At 56.6% G+C, this 16,627-nt stretch overlaps 1 protein-coding gene across 1 annotated transcript in view; it reads right to left on the minus strand.

The window, feature by feature from the left end:
- The window catches only part of ATOH8 (atonal bHLH transcription factor 8), a 29,429-nt gene extending 13,308 nt beyond the window's left edge, over positions 1-16,121 (minus strand). The window contains exons 1-2 of the mRNA XM_037039203.1: positions 15,241-16,121; positions 7,879-8,070 (exon numbers count right to left, since the gene is read on the minus strand). Of these exons, the coding sequence (XP_036895098.1) occupies positions 7,879-8,070; positions 15,241-15,996 (948 nt within the window). The 5' untranslated portion in view covers positions 15,997-16,121. The remainder of the gene's footprint in view (positions 1-7,878; positions 8,071-15,240) is intronic.
- Between the last annotated feature and the right edge of the window lie 506 nt (positions 16,122-16,627).

The raw sequence follows: 16,627 nt of genomic DNA on the forward strand, positions 1-16,627 counted from the left end.
ATGGATGACAGGCTTTTTCCACTGCGGGGGTGAGGGGCTGCTGGAACTTCTGGGTCTCATAGAATAGTGGGGGTGGGGGGATGCAGGCAGTGTGACAAGGGTACAGGGAGTGGAGAAAGTAAAGGGGAAACCCTCAGTCCCCTACCCCTGGCCTGTGCCCCCACCGTATCACATCACCACAACTCCTGACTTCTACCTGGCAGCCCAGGCTGACTCCCAGCTCCTCCTCGGGGGCCAGGGGGTGTGAGGAAGGCAGCCAGGCCTTGCCCTCTTCCTTTCTTTGGCAGCGCTGGCCTTCCAGCTGCCAGCCCTGCCCCAGCACCTCATGGGACCCCAACAGGCCACCCGGTGACTGCTCCCAAAAGGTGCCCAGATTCCAGGCAAACATCTCACAGAAGTTTCTGGCAATGGCAGCAGCCAGTTCTTTAAAAAGGCTTCATGTCATACGGCAATCAGCTGAGGGGCCCAGGTCCTGGGGTGTGTATTAATACCACGGTTCTCCCAAAGCATCCCGTGTTGCTCTCTGAGGAGCGGATGGCAGCCTCCCTGCTCTCTCTGCCCCCACCCTCCCTCTGCACAGACACTGTGCACATCTTTCTGCTCAGGGGAGGATTGCATTCACTCTCTGCTGACCATTGGTGGACCTGGGCCCTGCCCACACAGTGTCCTCCCAGGTACCTCCTTCTCCCCTGTCCCCTCAAGCCAAGGTGTTCTGAAAACAGTCGCTGCCAAACCATTCCCAATTTTAACAGCTTTGACCAATAAAAGTTAGGCAGTATCCAGGGGAACTAATTAGGTGGCCTTCGGGCACCTTAGAGGAAGAAGAAAAGTCACAACTGGTGTAAGAGGAAGAAACAACATTAAAAGAAAACAAGGGGGAACAAAATAAAAACCAGAGATAAAAAGTCAAGAGAAAACAGCGGCGCCTGAGAAACAAGAATTCCAGCCGCCAACTTTTACGGCGTCCAGCCCTGTTATTCATAAGCGAGTTTCCTCTCTCACAAAGGACCTTTTGCACGGTTTTCCCTGCTGCCTCCAAACCAGCTGCTCGCGCTGTTGTATCCTGAGTGATGATGAGGCTCTGAAAGGGTTTTTTGGGAACAGATGGCCAGGGGAGAGCTGGGGAATGTGCCAGCAGAGGGCTGGGCGGGCTGCCAAGGCCTGCGGTGACTGAGTGCCTGGGCTTCCAGCTCGCGTGCTTTCCCTGCCCTCTGCCCTCAGTGGCGCCAGCAGGCCTTCCCAGCGAGAGCTCGGAACATCTGGAGTCTGGGGCTGCCAGGAGGGGGGGCCGCAGTGGCGGCGGCGGGCGGGGGGACCCTCTGTTCCTGAGGAGCTCCCATGGACTCACCACCAGGCCCGCCTCACAGAACAGCTAATCAAAACCACAGCGCCCGAATGGGAACCAGGCGTGCTCCCAGCTGCAGCCAGAGGCCGTCAGGCGACTTAACCCGGTGTCAGACCTCGCTGGTGGCACCCCCTAGCCCACCCCACCCTTACCACCCCCAGGGTCACCCCCAGCGGGCTATTGGCTCCCCGCAGCTTAATGAAGCCTCCACGTGCTATAGCCGGGCTGCTCACAGAAGAGCTGTCGCTCTGAGCAAGGCCCTGCACCGGGCATTTGCAGGGTGCCTCCTGGGTGCAGGCCGCCCTGCAGAGCAGTGTGTCAGCTCCAGGGCCAGACAGGCCTCAGGAGTCGACCAGCTCAGACTTCAGACCAAGAGACACAGACTGGAAGCAGCTCCACCACTTCTAGTCTCGTGGCCTTGGGCAAGTGCCCCTCCCTTAGCCTCAGTGTCCCTTCTGTGCTGTGGGGGAGGGGTCGGTGTTGTAAGGCACAAAGATAATGTGTGTGAGGTGCCCAGCAAACAGTGGCTTGATGATTGTTGGTGCCAGTATGATTGTTGGTGGTAATCTGTTTACTGGCATTATTACTGCGCATGGCCAATGCCCTCCATGTGTTCCGGTATGAGTCCATGAACTTTAGAAGCCAACGGGTTTCTGGTTTGGTTGCACACTTGCCCCCTTCAAGGAGTATAGAAGCAAGGTTTTGCCCTGAAGTGCTAAAGAGAGCTATTTGCTCTCACCTGCATTTTGGCTGGTCAGTCACTCACCCAGCCCTGGGGACTGCCCTTTGCTGAGGGATTCCTTTCTGGGGTTCCATATGAAGTTGTTGTCCATATGTAAATTCATGAGATTTCCTTTCTGGCACTCACTGAGAAAAATGCCAGCCCTTTCTCATAAATGAGGGATCTTGTTTAATCCTTCCAGCAAGGTGGCAGGGAAAGTATGCAGGCTCTCACTTTGGGGGTGAGAGAACTGGGGATCAGAGAGGTTAGGTAACGTGCCCAAGGTCACACACGCAGCTAGGAAGTGCCAAAACCAGGACTCCAATGCAGGCCTCCAGCCCCAGAGCCCTGCACTTCGCCTACTTCACGGTCTTACCAAGGGTCTCCCTGTTGTATTTTTACGTGCCTTCAAGTTAAATGACAGCACCACAAGGAACTGAAAAGAACTGCAGTGTTCCCTCAACTTAACCTCCAGCTACACTCACTTTCTCCAGGTTCCAAAAGGGAGGGCACACAGCCTCTGCAGCACTTTCCAGAGGGGCACCTTAGCTGGAGGAAGGACCCCTAAAGAGTGCTCTGAACAGTCTCTGCATTCCAAAAGGCGGTCAGCTGGAGCAATGTGAGGGGGGCCTCCCAGGTCTCATGAGTGGTTACTGCTGGTCCATCATGCCTGAGACCCCTGTTTTCATTCATGTACAACATGTTAGGAGAAGAGTGGGATCTTTGAGCACATGTGGGGCGGGGGGCAATGTGAAAAAGGAGCCGGGGTTGGGGGGTGAATGAAAGTGAGAGAGGAAAGCAGCCGTGCAGCCTCCGGACCACCGGGCATCGGAGGGCAGCAGGAAAGGGGCTCTGAGCTCACCTGTGAGGCTCCCCAGCCAGCGCTCCCTCCAGCCCCGTCCCCGCCAGACTCCCGGACCAACGGTGTCAAAGGAAGAGGAGAAGCAGCAGCTGAGAGAACACTCCGTGTTAGAACAAACAGCTGGTGACAAACGTCTATGTAATTGGAATGCCAGAAAAAATAAATTGCATCCATTTTTATGACAAGAAGGAAATTTGATGGTGATTTCCCACCCACCCTCCTTTTTCTCCCCAGCAAATGGCCTCTGTGGGCTTTGAAAGCAAATGGTATTTAACTCAACTGCTTGGCCGGCAGACTTGGAAACAGAACCTCCTCTCACCCAGCACACAGAGCCCTGCTGGGGCTCTCCCACTGAGGCGGGCAGGACAGGAAGCTATAAAGCCCCGATGCACCTCTCTTACTGGCTGGGTGTCCCTGGGCAAGGCCCTCAGGCCCTCAGCCTCGCTTTCACTATTTGTGCGGTGGGACAACACCAGCGCTTACCTTGCAGGGGTGGTGGGAGCAGTCGATGAGGTGATGTGTCAGCAACACTGAGCACCACGCCTAGCACATAATCCAGGCTCTGAGAACATCAGGTGTTACCAGTGACCTCAGGGCACACTGCGCTGGGGTCTCAAGGCTCTCTGTGAGTGACTTTCATATCTGTGGGAAGTGCTGTGATGGGCAGAGGGGCAACGGAGGGTAATGCATTTTGTAATTTAGACAGAAAAAGGGGCTGAGGTGACCTGAGCTCAGAAGTCTAATGGAAAAGGGCCTTAGAAATCATTTCCATCAACAACTCATTTTACAGAAGTGGAGACTGAGGAGGCCCTCTTGAGGGTGACTAAGGACACAGCAGGTGTGGACAATGCCAGGACGATGGGCACCCTGGGGGCACAAGAGGCCCTGCACCCCCATGGTGCAGAGATCCAGGTGGCTGGATCCAGGTGGCTGGACCCTGCCAGAGCAAGAGCCCTCCAGACTCTGCCTCATGCACTCGGGCTCGGGGACAGTCCACTGAAAGAGCAGGTGCCACTGGGTCCTGTTGGAGGCCTGGGCTCAGCCACTCAGCCAGTAAGGAGCCCTTCGGAACCCTCAGCTCCCACTGACCCCTGACCCAAAACCAACATGCCTCCTCAGCTTGTCGCCAGCACCGGAGCTACAGACATCAGCACCCAAGACATTCTTCCAAAGAGGAGTAGGGCCACCCTCAGATTTGCCATCACGAAAGAAAGCCTCCCCTGCCCACACATCAGCAGGAGAAGGAAGACGGGTCAGAGGGAGCTGCACCAGCGTCATTCCTACCCTGGCTCCAGTGCCCACAGCCCCACAGTGTGAGGAGCAGCCCCTGGCCTTGCAGAGCCAGCCTCCCCTGACTATGCCAGTACGCTGCAGTCACACGAGTGCAGGAACTGATTGGCCATTTACCACCAGGACTTAAAGTACACCGTCCCTGTTAGTAGTCGTAGTAGTTGCTGTTTTGATGTTATTCATACTCAATGGCTTAAAATCCCTGGAGGGGGCTGCCCTAGGTGGTGGGAAATCCGTCCTTCCCTACTACTCAGGTCTGGCAAGTCTCGCCCAGTGCAGGTGTGAAACAGTTCTGCCGCTCTTCCTCCTTCTCCCCCTCCCCCCTCCTTTTCTTCCTTCTCTTCTTCCTCCTCCTCCCCCTCCTACTCCGGTCCCCTCGCCCCTCCTCCTCTTCATCCTCTTCCTCTTCCTTCTCCCCTCCTCCTCTTCTTCCTCCACCTCCTCATTCTTCTCCTCCTCCTCCTCCTTAGCTTTCAGGAGTTGCTGCTTTAAAAACAGGAGCTGCGGAAACATGGCCCAGAGCCAGGTGCTTAACATGCATTATCTCCGGCTGCAGCAGGAGTCAGAACTGAGCTCTCCAGAGCTGCTCAACTCCTCCCGCCTGTCTCTCTGCTGGGAGGCCTCTGACACAGCCTCTGCACTACTGGGACTTCCGAATGGGGCTCCGGATTGCCGAAATCACATCCTGCGAGGTCCAAAGAGGGAAAATTCACTGGTCAAGGGATGCGAGCGGCCCACCCCCGTAGGAAAGATCTGAGATGGGGATGAGGATGCGCCTGGGGCCTTGGGGGTGAGCAGGGTCCACTTTAAATCCCATGTTTCACACAGGTCTGGAGAGACACGGCAACTCGTCAGAGCCAAGAGGAATCTTAGGGGACTTGAGGCAGCCTCTTAAGGAAGCGACCTGAAAAAGCGTCACCCAGCCTTTCGGGGCACATTAACTGTGAGGGAGCCACCTTCAAGTGGAACAGATCACACCATCCTCAGTCATGTCCATTACCATCCCAGCTGCCATTTATCGAGGACTTCCTTGTTTTCTAGTTTCTTCCTTTTTTTGCTGTCTCCCTAACCCTTAGGCTGTGCTCAGTGGCTGCAAGGGAGGGGTAATGGGGGCTTGACCTGGGCCCCAAATCCATACCCTCTGTCTACAGGGAGTATGGAGGGTCAAGTCTGCCCCACCATTAACATCTTATCACAGTGCCCATGTGCTCAGCATAGAGTTCCCCATTGTGTAACTTGCTTTAGGTGCTCAATAAACATTGGATGAATGAATGAATGAATGAATGAATGAATGAATCTCTAGAGACACTGTACCCCTTGGTTCTAGTTAACAAAACAGAGGCCTACCCCATCCACTCAGGTTTGCTGGGCAGGTCACTGGAGACCATCCCCGAGGACACTTTGGAACTCTCACACCTGCACGGTGGCAGAAGTGCAGGGAGGCACAGCAGCAGGAGTGGGGTAGTCCTGTGAGCTCCCAACCTGCCAGGGCAGAATGCTGGGCCCAGGGAGGCCCTCAGAGGTCCCAGCAGCTCCAGGACCTTGTCCCATCCCTCCATCTAGGTCCCCTTGGCAGTGGTGACTGCCCAGGACTAGCACTGGGAGATGGCAGTCACAGGGCAGCTTGCTTGGTAGGAGGGTGACACAGAATGCAAGCTGCTCAGTGCCCTTCCAAGGTGTCAAGACCTCCTCGTGGAGAGTCAGAGTGGAAAGGACCTTAGAAATCACTAACAATTTACCATCACCATCCCTGTTTACTGACAAGAAAACCGAGGGTCAAAGAGGTTGAGAAACAGGTCCAAGATGACACAGCTGGTAGGTAGCAGGCCAGGACTTCGGAGTCAGGGCTGTCTGACACTCTTCACCATAATCTTCCACTCAGCCTCCCGATCTGGACAACAGGAGGTTGGTCTAGATGGTCTCTGAAGTGTCTTAGATGTAGTGACTTCAGAGGAAACCCAAAGCTCATCTCCACTGGGCATCTTCACTCCACTCTCCCTTCTTTCTTTACCTCACGAGTGCCGGCCTCCTCCCCAGCCCAGGACACGGTGGGTACCAATCAAGGACCATGGACTCCTGTCCGTGGTGAGTGAGGGGAGAATCGGAAAGAGGGGCACCGAGGAGCAGAGGTGGAGAAAACGGTGCCTGCCCACTCTGCCCATCCGGACCTCCAGACCGCCTGAGTGCCAGGGGAAGTTCACAGAGAGTTTACAAACCCCCTTTGTCACAGAGCGCCGCATGGAGCCATCAATCACGCCCTTAATTTACCCGTGTCACTTTCCAGTGGGAAGCCGCCCTGTGAGCAGCCACTGGCGCTTCCTCTCTCACCCACTTGATGAAGATCTCATCTAACTGGTCCATGTTAATCACCCCCAGGAACGCAATGTGCAATTATCACAGCAGCAGCAGCTGGCTGGCTGTAAGGACACGCCAGGGCCCTCCCTGGTACAAGCAGGAGAGGCCACGGACAGCCTTTCTGGCAGGGGCCCAGGGGCCCCTGAGAAACCTGGAGAACCCCAAGGGCCTGCTGGGAAGGAGGGAGGTGGAGTGAGAGTCAGGGATAGGGGGAGGGGCAGGCCAGGAAGGAAGAAACCCATGGAGGGTGCCAGTTAGCTGGCTCTCTGCCCTCCCCACGTCTGAACGCCCAGGGAAGCCAACCACCCTCCTCACGGATACAGACTGGGTCCCGCCTCTGTCACTCTCCCTCAAGCTGTGTGGGAACTGAGACCCAGAGGGTTGCCACAGGCCTCGCTTAGCACTGCATGGCACTGGTCCCCAGCTGGAAATGCTGAGGCACAGGCCATCTGGGAACCGTAGTTATGCTCAACACCTCTCCTCCTGCACGTATTTCTCTAAACAAATCAGGCTTCTACAGGCTGTTCCTTCTGCCTTATCCGCCTGGCAATCTCTTGGTTGTCCTGCTGGTCCCAGCTCAACCACCACGTACACTAAGATGCCCTTTTAAACTCCCCTGGGTAGGAAAGGTATCTGTCCCTCCTCTGCCTGGCCCTCCACAGCCCCTAGCACAGGCCTCGGGACACCCTCGCCTCACTGTTCTGCCCTTACACACTGGCTAGAGGGTCTTTCTAACCATCTGTAAGGTGCATGGGGTCTGGGGCCCTATGCTGATCATCCCGATAGTCCTGCCCAGCATGCTCAGGCTGGGGGTCAGCAAATCCCTCCCAGAATGATGAGTGAATGAATGAATATCATCCACCTTAATGCATGGCCTCAGATAACCCACAGGCCAAGTCACATTCCCGAAACTTGCCCAAGGGTTCTTTGGGCTTTCATCTGCTCAGGGGATCCCATCCTGATATAGCATCTATGAGGGCCCACACAGGCAATTCAGCACCAGAGCACCGGAAGACTGGAAAGAGCTTCAGAGATAAGCTGTTCTCGTTCCAGTGATAAGCAAACCCAGGCCCAGAGGCCCTGGGTGACTGTTGAAGGTGCCCAGCAGCCCAATTACCAGAAGTAGGGGCACGTCCATGATCACAGAACTGTGAGGGGCTCTGAAGCTGGAATGACCCCAGCAGAGCTCCAAGAGGCTGGCTTTGCTGGCCCTTTGGAAGCCTGGGTGAGTTTAGGGCACCCCAAGTTCCTGTCCCTCCTCCCCATCCTCTCCCAGACGCTGCTACCTGAGGGGCTGATGCATACCTTGCGCTTCTTGGCACGTCCCTCGGCCTGCAGGGTGCGGGTGCAGCGCTGCACGCACTCGGAGAAGCTGAGGTTGCTGCGGTCGGCGCTGTAGTCGAGGTCAGCCAGCCGCGCCAGAGACAGGATGTAGTTGCAGGCAATCCTCAGGATGGCCAGTTTGGATAGCTTCTGCCCATACGAGTAACACGGCACCTGGTGGGTGAGAAGGTGTCAGGAGGAGCTGCCGGGGTCTCTGTGACGAGCACAACCCTGGGGGCACCCTGGCCAGGCAGGCATGGGGCTGTTCACAGTGATATCCACACCACCTGAGAGGGGCTGCTGGGCATCGGAGGTGGCCTGTCTAAGCCCATGACCAAATTTTATTGTCTGTTCTCAACACCCGCTGTTTCCTCACACACATCTCAGCTCACGCACTCACAAACCCGGGGAGCTATACAAATTTCCACATTGTAGAGGAAGAAACCAAGACTCAGTTCACGCCTGCAAGTTGGTCTGAACGAAGCACAGGGAGCCCCCATCCTCTCCCCGACCCACCCTGCAAACAATTTTAGCAGCTCTGATACTCTATTCATTCACTCATTCATTCAGTGAGGCTGGTTTTGCTAGGCACTGGAGGTTCTGACAATGAATAATGCAATTCCTACCCTCATAACAGAGTCAGGGACCCTGAGAACATAACAGAAGGAAAGGTGCCAGCACTCAGCGGGCAGGGCACACACATGGTTGGTTTTCCTATTTTTTTCTCTTTTTCTTTATGCTCCTTCTGAACCTGGGCTGCTGCTGGGCAGACAACGCATGCATTATAAATGTTTACGGCCCCAAGCAGACCTGACACGTCCGTCGTTGATTCGTCGCCAACTCGGCACTCACTAACTGCACAAGGGCTTGTACCAGGCGAAAAGATGGAGGCTCTAATTTTTTAACCTTGTCCACCAATGTTCGTGCTGCACGAGCAAAAGCCTACAAAGCCTGCGGCACAGTTATGTGCTGTGACGTGGAAAGGCCTCCACCAGGTCCCTCTGAGAGGGGCTCATCACCAGAGCCGTTGCCGCCACGAGGCATCCTTCAACCACATGGCCTAAGCGTGCTCCGCCAGCCACCGGGGCTCCAGGTTTCTGCCTCTCTCTGGCTTCCCAGGATCTACACACAACAGATCTATCTGCCACCAGTAGCTGGTACTAATTTCCCTCATCCCACAGAGTGGGACCCCCTGGGCACATCTGTTCAACAAGTATCCAGTGAGCAACAACTCCACCCCCCAACCAAATGCCAGGTACTATTCTAGGTCAGTGGCTCTCTTCCAGGGGCAATTTTGTTGCTCTGAGGATAGTTAGCAATGTCTTCAGACATTCTTGACTGTCACTACTGGGAGCAGGGGGGAGGTATGGCCTGTAGTGGGTAGAGGCCAAGGACGCTGCTGAATATCCTACCACGAGCAGGATCCTAGGATGCCCCCACCGCAAAATGTCAAGGATGCTGAGGTTGAGAAGAGTTAGTCTAGGCCCTGGAAATAAAGCATGAACAACGCGATCATCTCAGATAAGGACCCTAAATGTAACAGCCACTTTGATCTCACTTCGAATCTCACTTTGCCCATAAGCTTTCTCTGAGTGCCCCACCCCAACCCTAGACCAGGAGGCCGAAGGTAAGGCGGGAAGGGCCTGCCCTTGGTGGTACTCCATCAGCACCCACCCATCGGACCTTAACTCCTGCTAATTGAGACTCATTTCATGGCCAATCTCCCTGTGGGCTGCAGGAGAGGCCCCTGTCTGCAGAGCCCAGCACAGGTCCTGCCCATAACAGGCACTTAAAAGGGTTTGTGGAAAAGATGAATGACCTCCCTCCACATTCACTGCATGACTCCAGAACGTTTAGAACTGGGTTCAAAACCTCTCCTCATCCTAAGGATGAGGATTTAGCTATTTGGCCTGGAACCAAAGCACACAAACCTTTTGGTTACCTGGTTTGACTGCTGGCTCAAGCCTTTCCTAGCTACGAGACCCTGGGCAAGTGACATCATTTTTTTGAGTTTTGGCAGTCTCGTCACATTGCTAACAGGGCCGACCTCATGGCATGGTAAGGATTAAACGAGATAACATAGGCACTGCTCAGAGTGAGGCCTGACACAAGTCAGCTAAATGGTACAGCTGGTGTTGCAGATCTCCGAGGGGCGGGTCCAGAGAGGGCGAGAAGCGGGAAATCTAGAGCCAAGACAGTGACTGCTGAGCCCCTACCCCAAGGAGGTCCTGAGATGCACCCGCACCAGCAGCAAGGTTTGCTGTCACTTTTTAAAATGCTCCAGGAGCCAGGGACCTGTCCCTCACCAAGCTAGGAAACCCAGGGAGGGGCAGGGAGGTGACAGAGAGAATGCCAACGTCCAGTGCATTTCCCCTTCCTACCTCCCACTCCCAGCCTGGCCACCGCTCCAAACCCATCCAAGAAAAGCCAGCAGAACAATGCACTTTGCCTGTTTCCAACCAGAGGCCAGAGGATCCTGCTTTATCAGCACGAACAAATAAACAAGGTCTGTGGGACCAAAAGGCTCCTGATAATCCTAGAACAGAGGGTCCCAGGAAGGGAGTGCCTGCCTGGTGAAGGCCCTGGATATGGGACACAGCCCTGTGACACGGGCCCTGGTGTTGTTTTCACCCAGAGGCCATGCTGGGAGTCGTTCAGCTCTTGGAGCCCTTGGCCCCTGAACATCTGGCTGCCCTGAGTCGGGAGCAGGGCTCTCGGGAGGGTGCTGCTCCTGGGGAGCCAGGATGACTGTGGGAATACAGAGGAACAGATGAGGTCAAGGCCAACCCAGGGATGCCTGTGCCAGGTTCTGGGCCAGTTCTGACCCAGATTTGTCACTGTCTCACTACTCTTGTCAAAGTCCAGGTCTCATAGGAACACTATCTACTGAGTGCTGTGTGTACAAGGTATTTTAATTAGTTTTATCCCATAAAATCTTCCCCCCCTAAAAGATTATTACCCCATCTGTACATACGGAAACAGAGAGGTGGCACACTAGGCCCCAGGTCACACAGCTAAGACCTGTTTGGGACGAGAAGTTTGTCTAGTGCCCAAGGAAGGCACGCGGCCACTGGGCTCTCCCTGCTCCCCCCAACCAGAGGTGGCCATATATGGGACACCAAGGGCAACTTTTGATCATATCACTCCTCCTCCCCACCCACCCCCCACAGGGAGGTGTGCTCCTCGGCCCACCTGGCGAACTCCAGATCCTCCTAGTGCCCAAGCTGCAGGATGGAGCGTCCGGGCCTCGACAGCCCAGAGGCATACCAGCCTGGGCCACTACTGCAAAGTTAGAATCCAATGGCAGGTTCTAATTCTGGGAGGCCAAGGTGTGGCGGAAAGAGCTGGTCTGAATCCCAGCCACTTGCCAGCAGTGCAACTTTGGGCAAGTGCCTTTCACCTCTGAGCCTCAATTTCCTCATCTGGAGAATGGGGCCAACAACCCCTGACCACCCTCCACGACCACTTGGGCCAGCCCCCCCTTAATGTTTATTGTGGTCTGCTCAGGCAGGCAGAGGGCTGAGTATTTTGCATACTGTGCCTGCTTTCATCCTAAAACAGCTCCAAGAGGTAGAAAGCATCACTTGAACCTGACAGGAGCACTTGATAGTGGGTGTGTAAGAAATCACCACGACTCTCAGCTGGTGGGAGATGTTTGGGGTTTTGAACTCCCACCTTAGCTGGGCTTTTTCCAGTTAGCCAAAAGCAGCTGCTTGGGGATTTACATGGGCCCGTATCGCCTAAGATAGGGAGGTGGACAGGCCACCCTTCCAAACTGCAGATGGAGAGTTCTAGACTGATCCCATGGGATCCCGGCTTCTGTGCATTACCTCTTTGAGCATGCATGGGGAGACTCCGCCACCCTACTGCCCGCTCCGGACCCCAAAGCAGCTGTCCGCTTGCTCTCATCAAAAGACACAGGCCCGAGGAGGCAGCAAGGTCACTTGGCTCCAACTCCTGAGATACTGCTCACCTTCTGGGAGAGTAAAAGGACCTGCCTTGTGCTCACCCCATGAAGATTTTTCAGCTTCAGAAGAGCAAATTTGGGGATTGTCATGAGGTCCCATATGCCCCCAGAATATCCATCCCATCCACCCAAAGTTGGACCCTCTCCAGGTTCCAGGAAGCAGGAAAATAAGTAAAGGTACTGGCATGGGAGCCTGAGGACCTGGCTCTACCCCTGGCCATCCACATGACCTCAGGGAGGTTCATAACCTTAGGAGGCCTCAGTTTTCTCACCAATAGAATGGGCATCAGAATACCTGCTACCTCCGAATGGGATCACTGTGGGAAAATGCAAGAAGGTGCTACAGAGAAACCAAGCCAAGAACCTTCCAGCCAATGCAGGAAAGGCCTGGAAGCCCACTCCTCTCTGGCCTCTGTACCAGCTCCTACCCATCCTTCACACCCAGGCCAAGTCACCCTCCTTGAAGCCCACTGAGACCCCTGGACCCCCAGAGCTCCAACACTGCCCATGAAACACAGCACTTGATTCCACTTGAAATTACTGTTAAAATTACTATGTCAACGAGCACGGATTTCCTGAGACAAAGACTCTCTGCAGAGCTGTTGAAGGTCCTTGTCAAGTTCTAACACAGCAACAGGCTAGACCCTGAGAACCTGAGTTTTAATAAGTAGGAGCCATGCACCCAGGTTGGATAGGCCTGGGTACAAATCCTGGTCACTTGCCTAAACTCTCTGTGAGTGCCCTCACCTGTAACACGGGAGGTAGCACTATGGATACACAACCATAGGCCTGCTCAGGGCAGGTCCTGAGCAGCCTCCCTGGTGACTGTGGACGTGAGGGAGCAGGAGAGAGGGGTCTGAGACTGAGAGAGGGGAGAAGGTAGCGGCACTATCCCCACAGCCACCCTGGGCCACCTTAAGCCCCTGTGGTGAGGATCCCCTAGGAGATTCCAGGGACAGCTGAGGAGCCACCCAGGCCCCACCTACTTAGCACCTCACTCATGAAGAGGCACCTCAGCAGATCCTGAGCGCTCCTCACTGACCCCTCCGGCCTCTGCCTACAAGGCTGCTGTCCCTCCATCAAGGCTAAGGAGCGTCCCACTTTCAGGGGAGAAAGGCAATCTGCACACACAACAGATGCCCCAAGAGTGAGCATGGTCTGTGAGCCAGAAGGTTCTGCCAGAAGCCTGAGGCCCAGAGCTCTCTGCCCCCCCACCCACCCACCCAGCAAGGCCAGGCTTCCCCCTCAAACCCCTCCCGCCTGGTCCTAGAGCAGCTCTGCACATGCACCAGGCCCAGCTGTGCACACATGGCCTTCACATGAGGGGGTGGGGACAGCCCCATGCAGCTGGGCTGGTGGCATGTGTTGAGGCCTGACCATCTGCCCCCGACACTCACCAACCTGGCCTTACTATCACGCACCCCCAGCCCAGACGGCCTGTCCCTGATCTGCACCTCTGTGGCTAAGCAGCCCCTCCCCACAAACTCCCTTCTTGGTTGAGGGGATAGTAGGATGCAGGAAACAGGAGGCTGCCCGGCTTCCTTAACGCTGAGGGTGGACAGCTCTGGGGTATTCAACAGGCCAAGGCACAGAGCTATCAAGAGCATGGACATTGAAGTGACTCACTGACACCGATTCAAAGCTGGGCTCGGCAATGACAGTGGTACATAGCTATGCAGGCTGTGACTGCACCGTGCCAAGAAGGCACCAGTACACTGGACACTAGTGAGTAACACGCCAAGGACGTGTGTGGTGCAAAACCTACAAGGCTTCAATCACCTGACATAAGCTCTCTGAACCTGTCTCACCACCTGTGAAGTATTTTCTCCACGCTGAAAGAGGAAGCCAGAGGGGTAGAAAGGGTCTTGAACTGGCACTCAGAGGACCTGAGTGCCAGCCCTGCCCTGCTATTCATCAGCTGTGATGCCCTGAGCATGTGGTCTCCCCAGTTCGGGAAGAGTCTGCCTAGCTGCAAACTGAGCAGGTGGACAGGCCTTCTGCCATCCTTCTTTTCTGAGAGGTGGGTTGCAGTGCACTCCGTAGGCTGTCGCCCTCTGCAGGCATCCAGACGCTGAATGCTCCACTGGGCCCACGGCCCACTGTCCCAACTGGCATTGCTAAGGTCAGTGCCCAGACTGGTCTGTATCAGCTACTTGACCCCTCCACTCCAACTCGCTGAGCAAACATCTTACCAAAACCCAAGCAAGACACTGGCTCAAAAGTCATAGGGGTTCTTTTCCCCAGTTCAATTCCCTTCCCATGGATGGGCACAGGCACTGCTGCCCACCCCACCCACAGGAAGAGTAGAGTGTGATCCAAAAAGAAGATCATGTTTTCTGAACTGTTTTGTTGCTGGCTAAAGCCCAGAGAGGGTGAGTAACTTCCCCAGAGTCACACAGGAAGTCAGAGTTTGAGCAAGAAAAAAATCTCACTGCAGTAGCATCCACTCCCTGCCATTCTCCATTCCCTGTGTGGGTGGGAGCAAGGGACACTTAGGAGCCCTTCTTAGATCTCCCTTCTCTCTGAGAAAATGAGAAGCCTAGAACCCCAGAGCAATCTTGTCTAAAGTGATACTGTAAAATTGCCCCTCCCCACCCATTCCCCCCTCCTCTGCCCGAGACACTGTGCCCCAAACTGAGTAGTTCCTGACCCACCCCCGAGCTAGATTCTGAAAGACCCCCCAACTAACCAGTCCCCTCAGCAGACCCGCCTGCTTCACCACGGAAAGAAGGGCAGCGGTGAAGGGATCTCCTGGGAGGGCTCTCACCAGCCAATTCCTGAGGCCATCCCTGGGGAGGAGCAGTAGACTTGCAGCCCGGGTCATTAAGGACACCAAGGGAAGGGGCGTAGAGCACAGAAGGAACCTGAGCGTGCGGCATCCCTACCGTGAGCTGGGGACTTTAGAGGGAATGCGGGGCCCTTATGTTCTGGCAACCCCAGGAGCCGGACTATGCCAAATGCCTGAAGGGAAGGTCTTCTCCCATTCCCCGCTAGATACAGATCCCCACATTCCCCCTTTCTACCCTCCACAGCTCCCAAGGAACACCAGGAGACAAATACTCACTGCCACGAAAGTTAGCTATGAGCGCTGAAGTCGGACACAGACAGGGTCACTCCGTGGTGAGGGGCGGGGAGGACCAGGGCACGCCTTGGAGGAACCTTCACCCTCACTTTACAAACTAAGATACTTACCAACGCTAGGCAACGGTCACTACACCAGGAGGCCCCAAACCTGTCAGGTCCTGGGGTCCACCGGGCGGGTACCGCTTGCCTCTCACACACACCCTCAGTCTCCCTAAATTCCCCCGGGCACTCACCCACCCACTCTGGCAATTTTCCCCAGGGCGCAGTGAGCGTGTGCGGCCGGGAGCCGGTACCTGCTTCCGCAGCGCCTCGAAGGCTGCGCTGATGGTGTGCACCCGCGTCCGCTCCCGGGCGTTAGCTAGGAGCCTCCGGGTCTGCTGCAGGGCTTTGATCTCGGAGGAGGCGGCGGCCGCTTCCCCCGGCCGTTTCCTAGGCGACGCGGAGGAATCCGGGTGGTTATTGTAAATTACGTGTGAAATTGATGAGTAGGAACTTTCCCCGGGGCGCGCGGGGGGCGCAGGGGGCGCAGGGCGCACTGAGGTCTCCGGCGGCGCTGGGGGCGCGGAAGGCACGGGGCGGGCAGGCGGTGCGCACAGCAAGATGCGGGGACGCAGGCCGGGTTCCCGAAAAGGCTGTACCTCGGGACCCCCAGGTACCTGGCCCTGGGGTGCTGGCGGCGGCGGCGGCGTGGAGAGTCCGGGTCCCACAGCGCTCAGGGCGAAGCCGCGTTTCCGCGCATCCAGGAGCTCGGGCGCCCGGGTGCCCCCGCGATCCCCAGCGGTGTCCGGGCCCGCACCTGAGGGAATGGCCGGAGCCACGGGGACTGGCACCGGGGCCGGGACCGGCTGCAGCCGCTGGGTCCTGTCCCGCAGCCCGTTGGTGGCACTGGCGCCTTGCTCGGGCCCTTCCAAGTCCAATCGGAAAGTTTTATAACCATTCGCACGCCGCGCCGGCTCCTTGCCTTTCCTCTTGAGCTTCTTGAGGCCGTTCAGCTCCTTCACGCACACGGTTTTCCACGGCCCGTCCTCGAGAACCGGGATGTGCTTCATGGCGCGGGCAGCGCGCGAGGCAAGGGCGTGGGGCTACCCGGAACGCGCGCCCACCGCGCTCGCTCTGCACGCGGCGCCCGGTTCTGCCCGGTGGCCGTCGCTGTCGGCGCCTCGGAGGCTCGGCTCCCGCCTGCTCTCCCCCGCCCGCCCGCCCTCCCTCCCTCCCTCTCTCCCCGCTCTCCCCCGCGCCCCGGGCAGCTGCGCCGCGGGCTCCGCGAAGCCGCGGGGCAATCCCTTCCCGAAGCGCTCAGAGTGTCATCTGAAGTCGCTGCCGCCGTGCCAGCATTTCTGGAGCACGCCCGCAGCGCTCCATCTGTGTTTGTTTAGCCTCAGTTTACACAGAAGCCCAGTTCGCGAGATCAGTCAGCGCCGCCGCCCGGAGAGCAGGCAGCTCCCGCCGCCGCCGCCTCCCAGCCCGGCCGCCCGAGCCGCGAGCGCCTTTAAAGAAACAGGAAGCATTTTTCAAAACAGCTGGGCTGCCGGCCGCCTCCTTTGTCCGCGTCCTCGCTACCTTCCCCCCGCCCCCACCCCTCCCGCCCAGAATCGGCCTCCTCGGGCTCTCCCTCCCCAGCCCCTCCTCCAGTTGGGAGCGCTGCTTTTTTCCACAGGACTGTCAGCTCTTCGCGGAACT

Source organism: Sturnira hondurensis, unplaced genomic scaffold, assembly GCF_014824575.4.
Source record: "Sturnira hondurensis isolate 20B ecotype Veracruz unplaced genomic scaffold, ASM1482457v3 Scaffold0002039, whole genome shotgun sequence".
NCBI classification, from domain to species: domain Eukaryota; kingdom Metazoa; phylum Chordata; class Mammalia; order Chiroptera; family Phyllostomidae; genus Sturnira; species Sturnira hondurensis.